At 39.7% G+C, this 16458-nt stretch overlaps 1 protein-coding gene across 1 annotated transcript; it reads left to right on the forward strand.

Annotated features, from left to right (window-relative positions):
* The first annotated feature begins 463 nt into the window (after window positions 1-463).
* Window positions 464-11225, forward strand: flcn (folliculin). The gene is made up of 12 exons (XM_088999476.1): window positions 464-658; window positions 766-972; window positions 2669-2815; window positions 2878-3099; window positions 3348-3514; window positions 3596-3687; window positions 5220-5368; window positions 5485-5598; window positions 8427-8550; window positions 9895-10017; window positions 10096-10198; window positions 10267-11225. The coding sequence occupies exons 2-12, from the start codon at window positions 766-768 to the stop codon at window positions 10472-10474; spliced, it is 1656 nt and encodes a 551-aa protein (XP_088855602.1). The 5' UTR covers window positions 464-658; the 3' UTR covers window positions 10475-11225.
* The last annotated feature ends 5233 nt before the right edge of the window (window positions 11226-16458 follow it).

Raw genomic sequence — 16458 nt, forward strand, 5'->3', positions numbered from 1 at the left:
AATGAAAGGGTAGACTGCAGTCCGAAATCTTTAACTTGTTTAGTTTGACTCGCTCTCACGCCTAAATACACCTTAGGTTAAAGATGTACAACACAGCGGCTGACGCGGAAATGACACGAAACAACAAAACAGGGCTACATGTTAATTAATAAGAAATAAAATACACGATAATATCATCAAGATAACGGTGAAAGTTTTCAGGCACAAACATAAAATAATATTTTCGCATCCAAAGATGGCCATGCCGTGACGAATTATGGGTAATGTAGTTTTCATTTTTTTGTTCGAAAAAGATCATTGTAAACGTTTGGTAAAACTTAATTTTCAATAAAACTACAGCAAGGGTAGACAGCAGTCAGAAATTCTAATATATTATCATCAGCCCTCACATTTGAAGTTAATAAAAATGGAAAAGGCGTCCACGTGTTTTCGAGTTGGAGCGCGTGACTCTGTGTCACTCGTATGACGTCATGCTAGCTACCAAAACAGCACCGAGGTAAACACAATAGAAGCTCGCGGGGCCGTAGGCTATAAGCCTCTTTTTTATTAGATTGGACTCAGGCAAAATGTTAATTAATGTGCGACGTATTTGGAGCAAACAGCGATTAATGGATTTACTTCTATAAAGCTGTCTCAAGTGAACTTCCCTCTGCCGACGGTGAGGCAAGCTGTCAATGTTGTGACAACAACCCAGTCATGTGCGCATGGTAATTTTAATTTCCAATTCAATTTCCACTGACACGGTAATATCTCGTCCGCGTTTAGATGAACGCGCTTGTGGCTCTCTGTCATTTCTGTGAGCTCCATGGACCGAGGACACTGTTCTGCACCGAGGCTTTGCACCCTCCGTCCCCGTCGCCGTCCTCCCTGGCGGGCGTTGCGGTGCCCGGGGACAGAGATGTTGACCGGGACGGCGAAGGACTCACCATGAGGGCCAACACTTCGGTCACACAAAGGGGAGACATGTGTGAGGTGAGCTTTAGCTAACACTGGCTCGTGGATATTAACCAAATTTTAAAAGATTTGAGATCAATTTAAGATGTAAACATAACACCGAGTGACATTAAGAGGTTGCCGGACAAGGTTCAATATAGTAGCAGGTTATTTATTAGATGTTTAAACATCAAAAATCGGTCAGAATTTGCAGACATTGAGTCATGTGACCAGAGAGCTATTCGTACAGACGCTCCCCAACTTATGAACGAGATACGTTCCGAACGTTTGTTCATAAGGTGAATTCGTTTGTAAATTGATTCAGTGCTATATTTTGTATTGAATGTATGTTTAAGGTTTATATAAGTATGCTTAAGGCGTATATAAGTAACATTTGTACTAAAAAAAATAAACATTTCACAAAATATATGGTCTATAAAGATATGTACATGTACAATTGGAGAGAATACTACAGTTGTGACTCCAAAAATGTTCTTAAGTAGGGGACCGTTTGTATACCATTTACCGGGGGTGTTCATAATACTCCGCTGCGCCTTATACACCGCAAAATACGGTACGCCATTGCCATAATTACCGTATTTTCCGGTATATAAGATGCACCGGTGTATAAGGCGTAACATATGTACATGTACAACTGCAGAGAATAGTACATACGGTGATACCTCGGTTTACGAACCCCTTGGCTTATGAACTTTTCGGTTTACAAACGTTAAATTTATTAAAATTTTACCTTGGCATATGAACTTTTTTTCGGGATACACACGGAGCGCCACAATGAGTGATGGGTAGTTCGCGAACAAGCCCGTTCTCCTCACAACAAAATGGAAGCCGACTGTTTTTGTCCTCTATTCCCCGCCCCCAGTCTTCGGTTAAAGCCACATGATTGGTCAAGAACGCAGCAGTGAGGGGAGGTGGTTGAAACATGAAAGAGACCGGCCGACGACAGAGAGAGAGTGAGAAAATGGATAGAAAACGGTGAAATTTGGACTCATTTCAACTTTGATAGTTCAAAGGCAGAGTGTAGACTGCAAGGTTAAAACATCCCATCAATCAGGCTCCACAAATAACCCGCACAAGCCATCTGTACACTTGATGCAAAAAGCTATCGACCCAGCTAAACAGAACACAATTGATGCGGAACAAGGTAAAATGATGGCAGAGAAAGCACCTACAAGGGATCATCCCTCAAGATGGTGAAAGAAGAAGGCTACGTTCCTCAATGCTGATGAAACAGGCCACTCCATTCCATCAAGCCATCGACCGTCACAAAGGTCAATAAAACCACTTTATTATACAGTACAGTTTATTTCTTTAATTATAATACAATAGCACATTTATTATACATAAAATTAGGCATATTGTGTGTAGTTTTAAGGAAAGTTAGAAAGTAGAAAATTATGTTTTACGGGGACCTGGGAACGGATTATTCTCATTTGAATGGTTTTCTATGGGAAAATAATGTTTGGGATACACACTTTTCGCCTTACACATTCTGCCCGGGAAGCAATTAAGTTTCTAATTCAAGGTATCACTGTATGTTACTACAGTACAAAAATGTTCATATGTCCCGTTGTTCGTAACGTAAATGTTCGTGAGCAGGATAGCGTCTGTACTACTTGACCGTGACTGCGTTGCAGCTAAATTACTTCCTCTCTGTAATTTTAGCAACTGTGTCATATGTCTCACGCTGTTCCTCTTCCCCGTTACGTCACAGGGGTGTCGCTCCCTACCCGCATCCCATCCAGGCTTCATGAGCACGGACGACGAGACGGGAATTCGCTTTGTTAGCCACCAGCATCCTCGAGAGCCGCAGCTTTTTAGCGTCGTGCGCCAGGCTTGCGTACGCAGCCTCAGCTGTGAGGTAACCGTTGAAGTTCGTCTACTTGTGTGTGAGTTCAGTGTGTCCTATATTTTATTTCCTAGGTGTGCCCCGGGCGCGAAGGGCCAATTTTCTTTGGGGACGAGCAACACGGTTTTGTGTTCTCGCACACGTTCTTCATCAAGGATAGCCTGGCTAGAGGCTTCCAGCGCTGGTACAGCATCGTCATGGTGGCCATGGATCGGATTTACCTGATTAACTCCTGGCCGTTTCTGCTACGTCATCTCCGATTGACCATCCAGAGTCTGCAAAGCACCGCCCTTAAGGTTACCCCGATTTTGGCTCTCTTTAGCATTTGTCATCGCACGCCGTGTGAAATTTTGGTTGGGACTTTAGCAAGAATCGTGGAATTTCCCAAGTTTGATTTGCTTTTGCGGGCCGAATAAAATAATGTAGCGGGCCGGATTTGGCCCCCGGGCCTCGACTTTGACACCTCATGTTTATTGGCTTCAAATGTATCTCGACATTCTCCAGAATCATAACCGCCAATGGCTTATCGCTAACCCCGCGTCAGGTGTTTGACAACGAGCAAGGCGTTTGCCCCCAGCGAGCGGTGAGGATGAACAGCGTCTTCTCTCCGGCGGTTTTCCCGCACCAGAGGAGCGGCAACGCGGCTCGCTCGCTCACGTCTCTCACGCAGCATCCCGACCTTTGGGCCAGCCTGCACTCCTCCTTCAGCTGGTCAGTCCGCCACGTTGCTCCAGCAACTGATGCAATTGTTTGCTTTTGAACAATCTCCCATTTTTCAATTCGGCTTGGCAGGCTGCTCAAAGCCTGCGGTCGTCGTTTGACGGAAAAATTGCTGGAAGGGGCCCCCACCGAAGACACGCTTGTGCTCATCGAGAGAAAGACAGGTGACAAAACGTCCGGGAATTAACTGCCATTCCCAAATTTATTCGGGAGTTGAAAATATGACGTGGAGCGCCCCAATTCCCCAATTTGTTCGGGTTTTGTTTTTTCATGCTCAGAAGTAACTCTAATAGAAGTTAGCAAGCTGGCTAATAGACAAATAATAGATAGCTAGCTAGCTAGATTGCTAATAGAAAGCATATAGATAGCAAATAGAAAGCATATAGATAGCAAATAGATAGCTAGTTAGGTACCCAGCTAGATACCTAGCTACAAATAGATATCTAGCAAGGTAGCCAGCTAGATAGCCAGCTAGAAAGCGAGATTAGCTAGCTAATAGATAACTAATAGTTAGCTAGCTAGAGAGCCAGCCAGTTAGCTAGAGAGCTAGCCATCTAGCTAATAGATAGCTAGTTAGGTAGCCAGCCAAATAGCTAGCTAGAAATAGATAGTAAATAGATAGCTAGATAGCGAGATTAGCTAGCTAATAGATAACTAATAGATAGCTAGCTAGAGAGCCAGCTAGCTAATAGATAGCAAATAGATATCTAGCAAGGTAGCCAGCTAGAGCGCGAGATTAGCTAGCGAATAAATAGCTAATAGATAGCTAGCTAGAGAGCCAGCCAGCTAGCTAATAGATAGCAAATAGATAGCGAGCTAGCATGCTCGATATCTAGATAGCTCAAGTGAAGCAACATGATGTCAACAAACCGGGAAGGACCCATGCTTTGGTGCCGATAAAGTGCTCACCAGACCTCTAGCAATGTTTTTTTCATTCCAGACGTTAGCGCTTTGTTCCAGCTTCAGCTGTTGTTAAAGTGCTATATTATTATTATTATTATTATTATTATTATTATTATTATTATTATTATTATTATTATTATTATTACTATTTAATATGTGGAAAAGCAATAAAAGGAAGCTGAAAGACAATTTGGAATTATATAATAAGAATTCATGGACAAAATATCATTCCCATATCGCTGGAAAAGGTGGTGGGCAGGGTGCGGAGGGTAGGATTTTCCGCGCTCTTGTCTTGATTCTGCAAATTTCCCCATTGTGGGACGAATAAAGGTATTCTGATTCTGATTCTGATTATTCTGATTCTGATTCAGCTTTCCATCTATTTGAGTTACTTCCGGATTTAGTGAACGCTGGCGCGTGTGGCTGCCGCTGCTCACCCACGGAAAAAAAAACTTGTCCTGTGACTGTAAAGTGACGTTGAGAGTTTTGAAAGGCACTTATAAATGAAATGTATTATTATTATTATTATTATTATTATTATTATTATTATTATTATTATTATTATTATGATATCAGTGTGTGATTCAGATGGTTTTAGGCCAGCAGAGAAGGCCTTGCAGGCCCCGACGCTCCACCACTGTTGTAACAAGATTCCCACTTGTAGTGGCCTAGCAAAGAAACGCTCACGCGGCTAGCTAGCCATAGCAATCTGTAAACTGTGAGTCACTAAGCTTTTTTTCCCCCTCGTGGTGGTAACCCATCCTCGCTTTCCATTTCATCTTCTTCCTCCAAGAACAAGAAGAGGAACTAAGCTGCTGGGAAGGAGCCGAAGGAGGCATTTCCAAATCCGCGGAGCACCAATTAGACGGCGAAGGAGGTCACCGCGACGGCGAGGACGAGTCACCCGGTCTCAAGTTTCGCTCGCTCAGGCACTTGAGGCAGGTAAAGATGAAAAACTCCAAATTTGGTTGTCGTTGACGTAGCGCCGCCGCCGCATGCCTGACTCTGAGCTTTGATGAGTCACCCAGCGTCTGGTTTGCGTCGTCCCGTCCGAGCAGGTTCTCGGAGCTGCCGACTTCCGGCAGGTGGCGTGGCATGTGCTCATGGGAAATCAGGTCATCTGGAGAGGCGCCCATCCCGAGCTCATCCGGTCTGCTTTCACGCTACTTAAGGTACTTCCATGACTCGAGTGGGAGTCGTTGTTGTGATTCTTTGCACGTGACTCTGAGTCACAGCGATCTCCGTCCAAATGGTTTCAATCACTTTCAGCTATTTTTAATTCCAAGATGGTTATTAAAATTGATAACTTGATTATAACTCGATTAGACTTTATTAGTCTCACAGTGGAGAAATGGACATTTCACAGCAACAAAGTGGTGAAAGGAAGAGGAGAGGAAAAGAAGAAGTAGAAAAAAAAACAAAATACAGGAGCTGCTGTAAAGGCAGGATCGGGTCTTCAACTCGCAACCTCTGCACTGTGAAGTCAGTGTGCTAACCACTCCACTACCAGGCCGCCCACTAATAATAATCATCATAATCGTCATTATCATCTTAATCATAATAATTCTAATAATAATAATCATCATAATTTATATAACACTAATAAAATAATAATAACAATAATAATAATTGATAGAACAGAACCAGGAAGAGATACATAATTTCTCCCAACAATAATAACTATTATATTATTAATAGTATGTTATTAGTATATTATTATTATTATTATTAAAGGCTTTCTGAATTTGATAATAACCATAATAATAACAACAATATACTAATAACATACAAATAACAATTATTATTATCAGTATAATAATAATATATTATGCGACCCATAATTTATTTCCAAACTTTTTTATCAAAGCTTAACATTCAGATGATGATTATTATTATTATTAATAATAATAATACTAATAACATACTATTAATAATATACTTGTGATAATAATAATATCTTATGCGACCCATAATTTATTTCCAACCTTTTTTATAAAGGCTTTACATTCATAATAATAATAATAAGAATAAGAAGAACAAGAAGAATTAATAACATACAAATAATAATATACTTATAATAATATGTTATACGACCCATAATTTATTTCCAAAATTTTTTTTATATCCTGATATGCAAAATTAGCCAGGGATTATCCAGCTATCTAAATAGAAAGAGGGGTCATTAGCTCACTCGCGAGCTAGCTTTATCGCTAGCTCGCTCGCTACCTAGCGAGCTCGATAGACGAGCATGGAATGTTCCATTTGATCTGCTTTCGCGGGGTGAAAGACCATTTCATGAAACCAAAATAATGACTGTCGGATCACAAGATGACGGAATTTGTTCATAAACGCCGCTTTTAAGTTATTCTTCTCCGCCCTGACGTCTCTCTTCCAGAGACGAGCCGGAGCACGTAGCGGTTTTGTTTTTCTTTAAGCAAAAATACGAGATCCGTCGCTGGTATTTTAAATGAATCTCCACCTGTGATTTATTTCCCAAATTTAGACACAAGACATATCTGACGTCCAGTGTGCTCTTTCTGAGTCATGTGACTTTCCGGGTCGCTGGATGACCTTTTATGAGTGTTATTGGCCTGTTGGGTGCTTTCAGTCCGTAGTAACATTTTCCCTTCCCCTTTAAATTTTTTTTAGGGGGGAAATAATTCCAAGTTTTGGGCCATTTTAAATGACAAAGATGTATTTCATGATTGGATTTTCCAAAATAGAATTTACTGCCAGATATGCAAAAATGTGTCCACTCCAGTGCCAGGGTTTTTGTCATTGTCACTCAAATTTCAAGACCCACAGAATATTGAGTTTTCGGAGTACGTAAAAAGTCAATGCAGCATTAGAAACCTTAGACTCTCTTCTTTCAATAGAAAGAAAAAGTTAATTCCTAAATGATATGGGTCTGGAGTTATATGAGCTTGAAAATGAGGGCAGATGTCCAAAATACAATGCAATACTACATACATATTGATTTATATAGCGCTTGAACAACAGCTGAAGGTGGTAACTCAAGGCAGTAACGCTAGCTAGCTAGCTAGCTAATGGATAGCTAATAAATAGCTAATAGTAGTAAGAAAATCCAGATAGCTAAAAGCTAGCCAGCTAGACAGCTAACAGCCAGCCAGCTGGACAGCTAATATCTAGCCCCCTAGGTAGATAATAGGTAGCCAGCCAGATAGTCAACAGATAGCCAGCTAGCGAGCTAGATAGCTAATCGATAAAGTTCAAACTCTTTGTACCGTGGGTCACAATGCAGAAAAATACACTTTAATACGCTTTAACAACAGCTGAAGCTAGAACAAAGTGCTAGCATGGGAAAAAAAGGGAAATTCTGCTACCTTGTGGAAAAGAAAAATAACATTGCCAGAGGCCATGGCTAGCGCTTTATCGGCACCCAAGCCTGAAAAAAAGAACACATTTGGGAATGGCGATCTACGTCATATTTTCAATTCCCGAATACATTCGTGAATGGCAGTGAATGAGTTAAGAAACTCAATTTTAAATGACAGATTATGTATTTCATGATTGGATTTTCAAAAATCGGAATTAATTAGTGGTTGATTAATCGTCATCATGATTAAAATGACTCTCCTTTAATAGTAACTTTCTTTTCCCCGATTTGCGGTGGCAATTTGGGCCTCCGACTATGCACTTAGTGATAAGCTCTTGCGCTACTGTTGTAACCCAATCAGGGTCAACTAGGGGGCGCATGTCAACACTTTTCTCAATTTCAAATAAATAATCATAATAATAATAATACATTTGATTTCTAAGCGCCTTTCAAAACTCTCAAGGACACCTTACAGTCACAGGATGAGTTTTTTACTGTGGGTGAGCAACGGCAGCCACACGTGCCAGCATTCACTCAACACCATAGTAACTCAAATAGATAGCATGCTAGATAGCTAGCAAATAGATAGCTAATAGCTAGCGAATTGATAGCTATTAGCTAGCGAATAAAATGTTCTGTCTGTCTGTCTGTCTCTCCCATCAGGCATTGCTCCCCGTCGGCTGCGTGCGTTCGATTCCGTACAGCGCTCATTATGAAGAGGCCTACAAGTGCAACTTTCTGGGTCTGAGCCCAGACGTGGTCATTCCCGCCCATGTCATCTCGTCAGGTGAAACGCAAACACACGAAAGATTCAATTGTGAGTCTCCGAAAGTCATTTGGAGGCGGGGAAAAAAATCATTGGCACCGCACTAGCCACTATCTAGGACTTGCACACTGAAAGAATCAAGACAAGGGGCGCGGAAAATCGTACTAGACCCTCCGCACCCTGCTCACCACCTTTTCCAGCGACTCCCCTCAGACAGGCGCAATGCGCACCAAATCCAGCAGACATTAAACAGCTTCGTCCCCCATTGCCATTCACTCTAAAATGTGTCCACTCCAGTGCCAGGGTTTTTGTCATTCTCACTCGACTTCCAGGACCCACAGAATATTGAGTTTTAGGACTATGTAAACATTCAATGCAGCATTAGAAACCGTAGAGTCTTTTCTTTCATCAGAAAAAAAATAGTTAATTCCTAAATGATATGGGTCTGGAGCTTGAAATGGGGGCAGATGTCCAAAATACAATGCAATATTGGTTGACAGTGCTTGAACAACAGCTGAAGCTGGAACATAGCGCTAACATGTAAAAAAAGGGAAATGCTGCCCCCTTGTGTAAGGGGAAAAAACATTGTCTGAGGCCATGGACAGCACTTTATCGGCACCCAAGCATGTGTCCTTCCCGGTTTGTTGACATCATGTTGCTTCAATTTAGCTATCTAGCTATCGAGCTTGCTATCTGTCTATCTAGCTGGCTATCTGGCTGGCTACCTTGATAGATATCTATTTTTTATCTATTAGCTATCTATTAGCTAGCTGGCTACCTCTCTAGCTAGCTGGATGGCTCTCTAGCTAACTATCTATTAGTTATGATACTAGATAATATTGCTATCTATCTGGCTAGCTACCTAACTAGCTATATATTTGCTATCTATTAGCTAGCTGGCTAGCTCTCTAGCTAGCTGTCTGGCTCTCTAGCTAGCTATCCATTCGTTATCTATTAGCTAGCTAATCTCGCTATCTAGCTGGCTATCTAGCTGGCTACCTTGCTAGATATCTATTTGATATATATATATTTGATAGCTAGCTATCTAGCTGGCTACCTAACTAGCTATCTATTTGCTATCTATATGCTATCTATTAGCTATCTAGCGAGATAGCTATCTATTAATTATCTATTCGATAGCTAGCTAGCTTTCTATCTATTTGAGTTATTTCCGGGTTGAGTGAACGCTGGCGCGTGTTTCTGCCGCTGCTCACCCACAGAAAAACTTTATCTTGTGACTGTAAAGTGACCTTGAGAGTTTTGAAAGGCGCCTAGAAATGAAACGTATTATTATTATTATTATTATTATTATTATTATTATTATTATTATTATTATTATTATTACTAGTGCAGCCTTTTCCATAGAATTTTCAGTGCTGGTGGACGTCACCCCGGAGACAAACTGTCCGAGTCCACCGACAGAAGATAACATCTGCTCGCTTTACCAATTCACCATCAGCAGTGCTAACAACCAACCCACAGACAGAGGTTAGCATAGCTCGGCCATTTTTTGTTTTCAAAATTCCAAACACTGTCATGTGACCACGACGCATGTTCCTCATCCAGGCCCGACGTTACTCAACAAACTGGAGTTGGCGCTCTCCAACGAGAACCTCTCGGTGGACGTGGTGTCCCACTGTTTACTCTGTTTAAAGGAGGAATGGATGAAGTAAGACAGCCCCCATTTACCTTTAAACTTGGACTCGTAACCACATGTTCCTCGCCTCCCATTTTCAGCAAGGTCAAAGTGCTCTTCAAGTTTTCCAAGGTGGACGGGCGAGGCAGGGAGGATACCCAGAAGGTTCTGGTTCTTCTCGGTACGACGGGACCCGGTGAGGAGGACAACGTGAGGCTGCTCAAGTTCTGGATGACGGGACTTAGCAAAACCTACAAGAGCCATCTGATGAGTGCCGTGAGGGGAGGGGAAAGGAGTCCCGTCCAGTGATTATCTGTTCGCTGCCTATTGGCTATCTATTTGCTAGCTATGAGCTATCTATTGACTAACTATTCACTGGCTATTAGCTGGCTAATACCTAGCTATTTGCTAGCTATTGGATATCTATTCGCTAGCTGATGGCTATCTATTTGCTAGCTAATGGCTATCTATTTGCTGGCCGATGGCTATCTATTCGCTAGCTGATGGCTATCTGTTTGCTAGCTAATGGCTATCTATTCGCTGGCCGATGGATATCTATTCGCTGGCTAATGGCTATCTATTTGCTTGCTAGGAGCTATCTATTGACTAGCTTTTGGCTATGTATTCGCTGGCTATTAGCTGGCTAATAGCTAGCTATTTGCTAGCCATTGGCTATCTATTCGCTAGCTAATGGCTATCTGTTCGCTAGCTGATGGCTATCTGTTCGCTAGCTTATAGCTATCTATTCGCTGGCTAATGGCTATCTATTCGCTGGCTAATAGCTATCTATTCGCTGGCTGATGGCTATCTCGTCGCTGGCTAATGGCTATCTGTTTGCTAGCTATTAGCTATCTATTCACTAGCTATTGGCTGCCTGTTTGCTAGCTATTAGCTATTCACTAGCGAATAGCTAAGCTACTACTCAAATGAATGAATGAAGGGACACTCTGGTTTTGCCCCAAAGCGACAAAACTATTTTTCTATTGCAATTTTACAAAAACGTCCATTTTAATTTATTACGCTTGTTTATTGCTTTGCTAATAAAATCATCATAAACGGACTTGAATTGGACTGGATTCGCCTTTATTAGTGTCGCAGTGGAGACACTGAAATTTCACAGCAGTAAAATGATGAAAGGAAGAGGAAAGGAAGAAGTCGAAAAACAAGCGATAGATAGCTAGCTAGATCGCTAGTAGCTAGCTACCAACTACTAGACAGACATAGACAGAGAGACAGAGAGATAGATAGATAGATAGATAGATAGATAGATAGATAGATAGATAGATAGATAGATAGATAGATAGATAGATAGATAGATAGATAGATAGATAGATAGATAGATTTAGATAACACCGGTCCTCCATTTTTTTTAATTTAATCTGAGTTGCCAACAATTTTCTACTTTCATTTTTTTGGGGGGTGGGGGGGGGGATGATCTGAATCGGTCCTTTTGTTCTACTACGGAAGGCTATTAATGTCTCACCCGGATATAAAAAATACACCCAATGAATCCGTCATTTAAAAATAAAATAAAACTATTTAAACACGTGATAATACGCTGTCAAATTAATCATGTTAATAAAGATCCATTTGTGATTTTTAAAACCATGAAAATTACCACGTAAAAACGTCAAACGCATCGTGTAAAACGGCGAACTCGTTTGCTTCGCGGAAGGCTCCCCCAACTTCTCTTGCGACTTTGGTCCCATCCAGCAGAAGAACTTTGAGGTCGGTACTGTATTTCCGCGACACGTTCAAATGCCGTGACATTAAATAATATTTAAAAACGCGTCGTGTTTCCCCTTTAAGCATGAAATGTGATTTTAATGAGCCATTCTGTTAATTTTAGTTTTTACTTCGTTGATGGTGTATCGCGTTTAGATATCGTATTTATTATCACCTTTTTACAGAGTAATGTTCGTGTTTTTATATGAAAGTGTTATTTAAAACAATTGCTTTTCCTGTTTTTAAAAGTACGCTAGAGTGAGCTATATTCCACCGCGATTGTTTCTGTCCAGTGAACCGAGCGCATTTTGTACTCACATATCTGTCGTATATCATTGAACTTTTGTGAATTACGCCATGGTTTTTCCGTGGCATTTTCCAAGCTATGCAGTTTATGATGACGTATTACACGTTTTCTTCCATGCTGGTTCCTGAAATTTACGAATACGACTACGAGAAACGGGGGGGGGGGGGATTGGAGTTTACGCTCTTTTTGCTAACACTACAGTTTATAAAGTTGATTAAGTTGTATTTTTATAACTCATAGAAGTGGTAGAATATATATTTTTCTCCATGACTGCCAAGTTTCAAGCAAAAAGATGCATTAGCATATATATTACTAGAGCTCGCAATTTTCTTTCCTAGTATTCAGTGACAGCCATTTTTTTATTTCTGACGAAAATCTGCCTGCATTCGATCGTTGATATTTGCTCATTTATATTTGGAATCTTTTCTTGTGTTCTCTGTTCTTGTGTAGAATTTCAAAAGCTTTCCAATGGTACCTCACTCGTTAAGATCTGCCAAAAATTAAAAAAGGTTATGATAGTTTAAACTTTGATAAAGAACTCGGTCCTCATATTTCGAAAATTAAAAAAAAATCCTTATTTCCTTATTTGTCAAGAACAATCATCTAAACATCATTTGAAAGCTATTTAAATGCACTTTAATATGGTATTAGAGAGTGTGTGGTGAATTATTATTGAAATGTTTGTTACATGTCTAGTTTTTACATTGTAGTTCACTAATTTAAAACAGATTCTTTTCTTACAGACAGTGTATTGTAGGTGTTCAAATACCTGTTTTAAATTACATATCAAGTAGACAGGATGAACTGAATACAACTATTGTCGTTTACCGTACTCGTTTTTGTGGTACATTTTAATTTTTTAATGGTATAGGTTCGCGTTTTTCCAAATTTGGCAACAATGCGTTTCCGTAGCTTCTAAACTGTTCTTCTTTGTTTGTATGCTGCTGTTGTTGTTGTTGTTGTTATTGTGCCATAATGTGTGCCCTCTGGTGGCAAAGAAAGTAAAATGCAAGTGAAACAGAAGGAATGCTGCTCCCACGCACTTTTTTTTAAAGCTTCGCCTACGCTACAAATCAAAAGTGATCGAAGTAGACGCTTTGTCTGCTTCTACTTAAATGTTGGACATTGTTTGCATGTTGAGAATTTCCTGTTAGATGACCTCTCCCAGCAGCCATATTCTTAACGAAACCACATCTTGGACGTCGTTTTTTTGAAAAATAAAAATAATGCTTTACTGCATATGCTGACGTGTGCACATTGTGTCAATAAAAATAAGTCGAAACATACGGCTGTTGAAATTACACTCTAGGGCCGAGGAGGCGTAAAAGGGGGGTTTACCTGTGTAAATTGGATGTCACTGGTGAAAGTGAGCACATTTGTGAATGTGTTTCTGTTTAGCAAAGTCCATAAGGGGAGGCTGGCTTGCCATTTGCGCTGGTTCGGCTAATCGCTTCAATATTTACTCGATAAACATGCATACGTGGATGCAGCAGTAAAAAAAAAAAACCAAAATATTTGAAACACATGATTTAAATCCAGTGTAGGTGCAAAGGTCACCATTCCTTCACAGGGGACTTTCCCAAGTTACTTTTTAATCATTGGGAACAGGCTCTTATTTATTATTATTATTATTATTATTATTATTATTATTATTATTATTATTATTATTGTTGTTGTTGTTGTTGTTGTTGTTTATCTGAACGTTAAGCTTTTATAAAAAAGTTTGCAAATAAATTATCAGTCACATAATATATTATAATCGGGATATTATTACGTATTTGTATGTTATTAGTATATTGTTATTATTATGATGATGATGATGATGATGATTATTATTTAGCTGGCTATTTAGCTATTTAGCTGGCTACCTAGCTATCTATTTGCTGTCTATTTGCTACCTAGCTGGCTATCTATTAGCTATCTAGATAGCTAGGTATCTAGCTGTCTAGCTGTTAGCTAGCTGACTAGATTTCTATCTTTTTGAGTTATTCCGGGCTAAGTGAACGCTGGCACGTGTGGCTGCCGCTGCTCACCCACGGAAACACGGATCCTGTGACTGTAAAGTGACCTTGAGAGCTTTGAAAGGCGCTTAGAAATGTATTATTATTATTATTATTATTATTATTATTATTATTATTATTATTATTATTATTATTATTATTATTATTATTATTATATATTATAACGGTCTCCCGAGAGGAAACCGTCACTTCAATGTGCCCCCCTAGCGGGCAAAAAATGACTTTGACACCCCTGGTTTAATTTGTGAGGACAGAATGTGGACTGAACTCCCCAAAATAGCTATCTATTCCCTATGCTATATGTGCTAATAGATAGCAAATAGATAGCAGCTAATCAGTTAGCTACTAGCTAGATAGCCATATAGCTAATAAATAGTGCTAATAGATAGCAAATGGATAGCAGCTATCTATTCGCTAGCTAATAGCTATCTATTCGCTAGCTCTTAGCTATATCTTTGCTAGCTATTAGCTATCTATTCGCTAGCTAGCTGGGTCGCTATCTATTTGAGTTACTTCCGGGTTGAGTTAACGCTGGTGCGTGTGGTTGCCGCTGCTCACCCATAAAAAATGTATCCTGTGACTGTAAAGTGACCTTGAGAGTTTTGAAAGGCGCTTATAAACGCTTTGAATGGGTGGATCTCCATTGAAAACGCTGCATCGCACTCCCATGATGACTTGCAAGTTTGGGTCGTGTTGCAATACTTTTGGATCAATCTTCCCATTTCCATCCTTGGATCATGTGAGGATGATGAAGCATTGTGGGGGGGGGGCATTGCGTACATGCTCGTGATGTGTCGTTCGCGAGCGAGCCGGTTATTAGAGCCGGATCTCTGAAGTGAACGAAGAGAGCCAGTTCCTAACAAGGAGCCGGAAATGGGAGCCTACTTTTTTTTGTCCATTTAATTTATAAGCGCCTTTTTAAACCTCTCAAGGTCACTTTACAGTCACAGGATCAGTTTTTTTTTCTCTGGGTGAGCAGTGTCAGCCACATGGACAGCGTTCGCTCTCCCCGAAATTAACTCAAATAGATAGAAAGCTAGCTCGCTCACTCATAGCTAATAGCTAGCTAGATTGATAGCTAGCATACTAAATAGCAAATAGAGAGCGAGCTATCAGCGAGATAGCAAATAGAGATCGGGGATTATAGGAACATAAAGTCTATACAAAAAATGAAATATTTGGTGAAACAAAAAATAAATAAAAAATAAAAATCACTATATGCTGTTATTATAATTCAATTATTATATTTTTTTACTAGTTGGTATAATAGCATTAATATGAAAAGCAAATTAGTGACAGCTGATCATCAGACCAGAGTAACCACTGGGAAAGTGAAAGTCAGTTGATGCTCTCTGTGCACATATAAATCAAGCCATATCAATAAAAATATTTGATAGAGTGTATTTGTGTACACGAGTATTTCATTTTTCACATAATTTTACGGGATTTTTGGTAGTTAATTAATTTAAGCAACAACAAAAAAACTGCGGAGCCATTTAAGAGGCAAAAAAGTCGGATCTTTTTAATGAGGCGAGCCAAAAGAACCGGCTCTTTAAAAAGAGATGGAATTCTCATCACTAGTCGACAGGTACAGTGGACAAATGTTATCACATTATGCTGTTATTATTATTCAATTATGATATTTTTACTAGTTGGTCTGATAGCATTAGTAATATGAAGAGCAAATTAGTGACATCTGATCAGCAGACCAGAGTAACCACAGGGAAAGTGAAAGTGCTCTCTATGCACATATAAATCAAGCGATATACATAAAAATATTTGATATAGTGTATTTTTTTACATGAGTAATTCCCTTTTCACATAATTTCACGTGATTTTTGGTAGTTAATTAATTTAAGCAACACAAAAAACTGAGGAGCCATTTAGGAGCCATAGAGCCAGATCTTTTTAGTGAGCCGAGCCAAAAAAAACGGATCTTTAAACAGAGCTGGAATTCTCATCACTAGTAGACAGCTACAGTGGACAGTTATTATTATTATTATTATTATTATTATTATTATTATTATTATTATTATTATTCAATTATGATATTTTTTTCTAGTTGGTATGATAGCATTATTAATATGAAAAGCAAAATAGTGACAGCTGATCATCACACCAGAGTAACCACTAATTCGTTTTTCACATAATTGTACATGATTTTTTTTGGTAGTTAGTTAACAAAAAAACTGAGGAGCTACATGGGAGCCAAAAGAGCCGGATCTTTTTAGTGAGCCGAG

Source organism: Hippocampus bargibanti, linkage group LG06 (assembly GCF_051943395.1).
Source record: "Hippocampus bargibanti isolate YZ-2025 linkage group LG06, ASM5194339v1, whole genome shotgun sequence".
In the NCBI taxonomy this organism is placed as follows: domain Eukaryota; kingdom Metazoa; phylum Chordata; class Actinopteri; order Syngnathiformes; family Syngnathidae; genus Hippocampus; species Hippocampus bargibanti.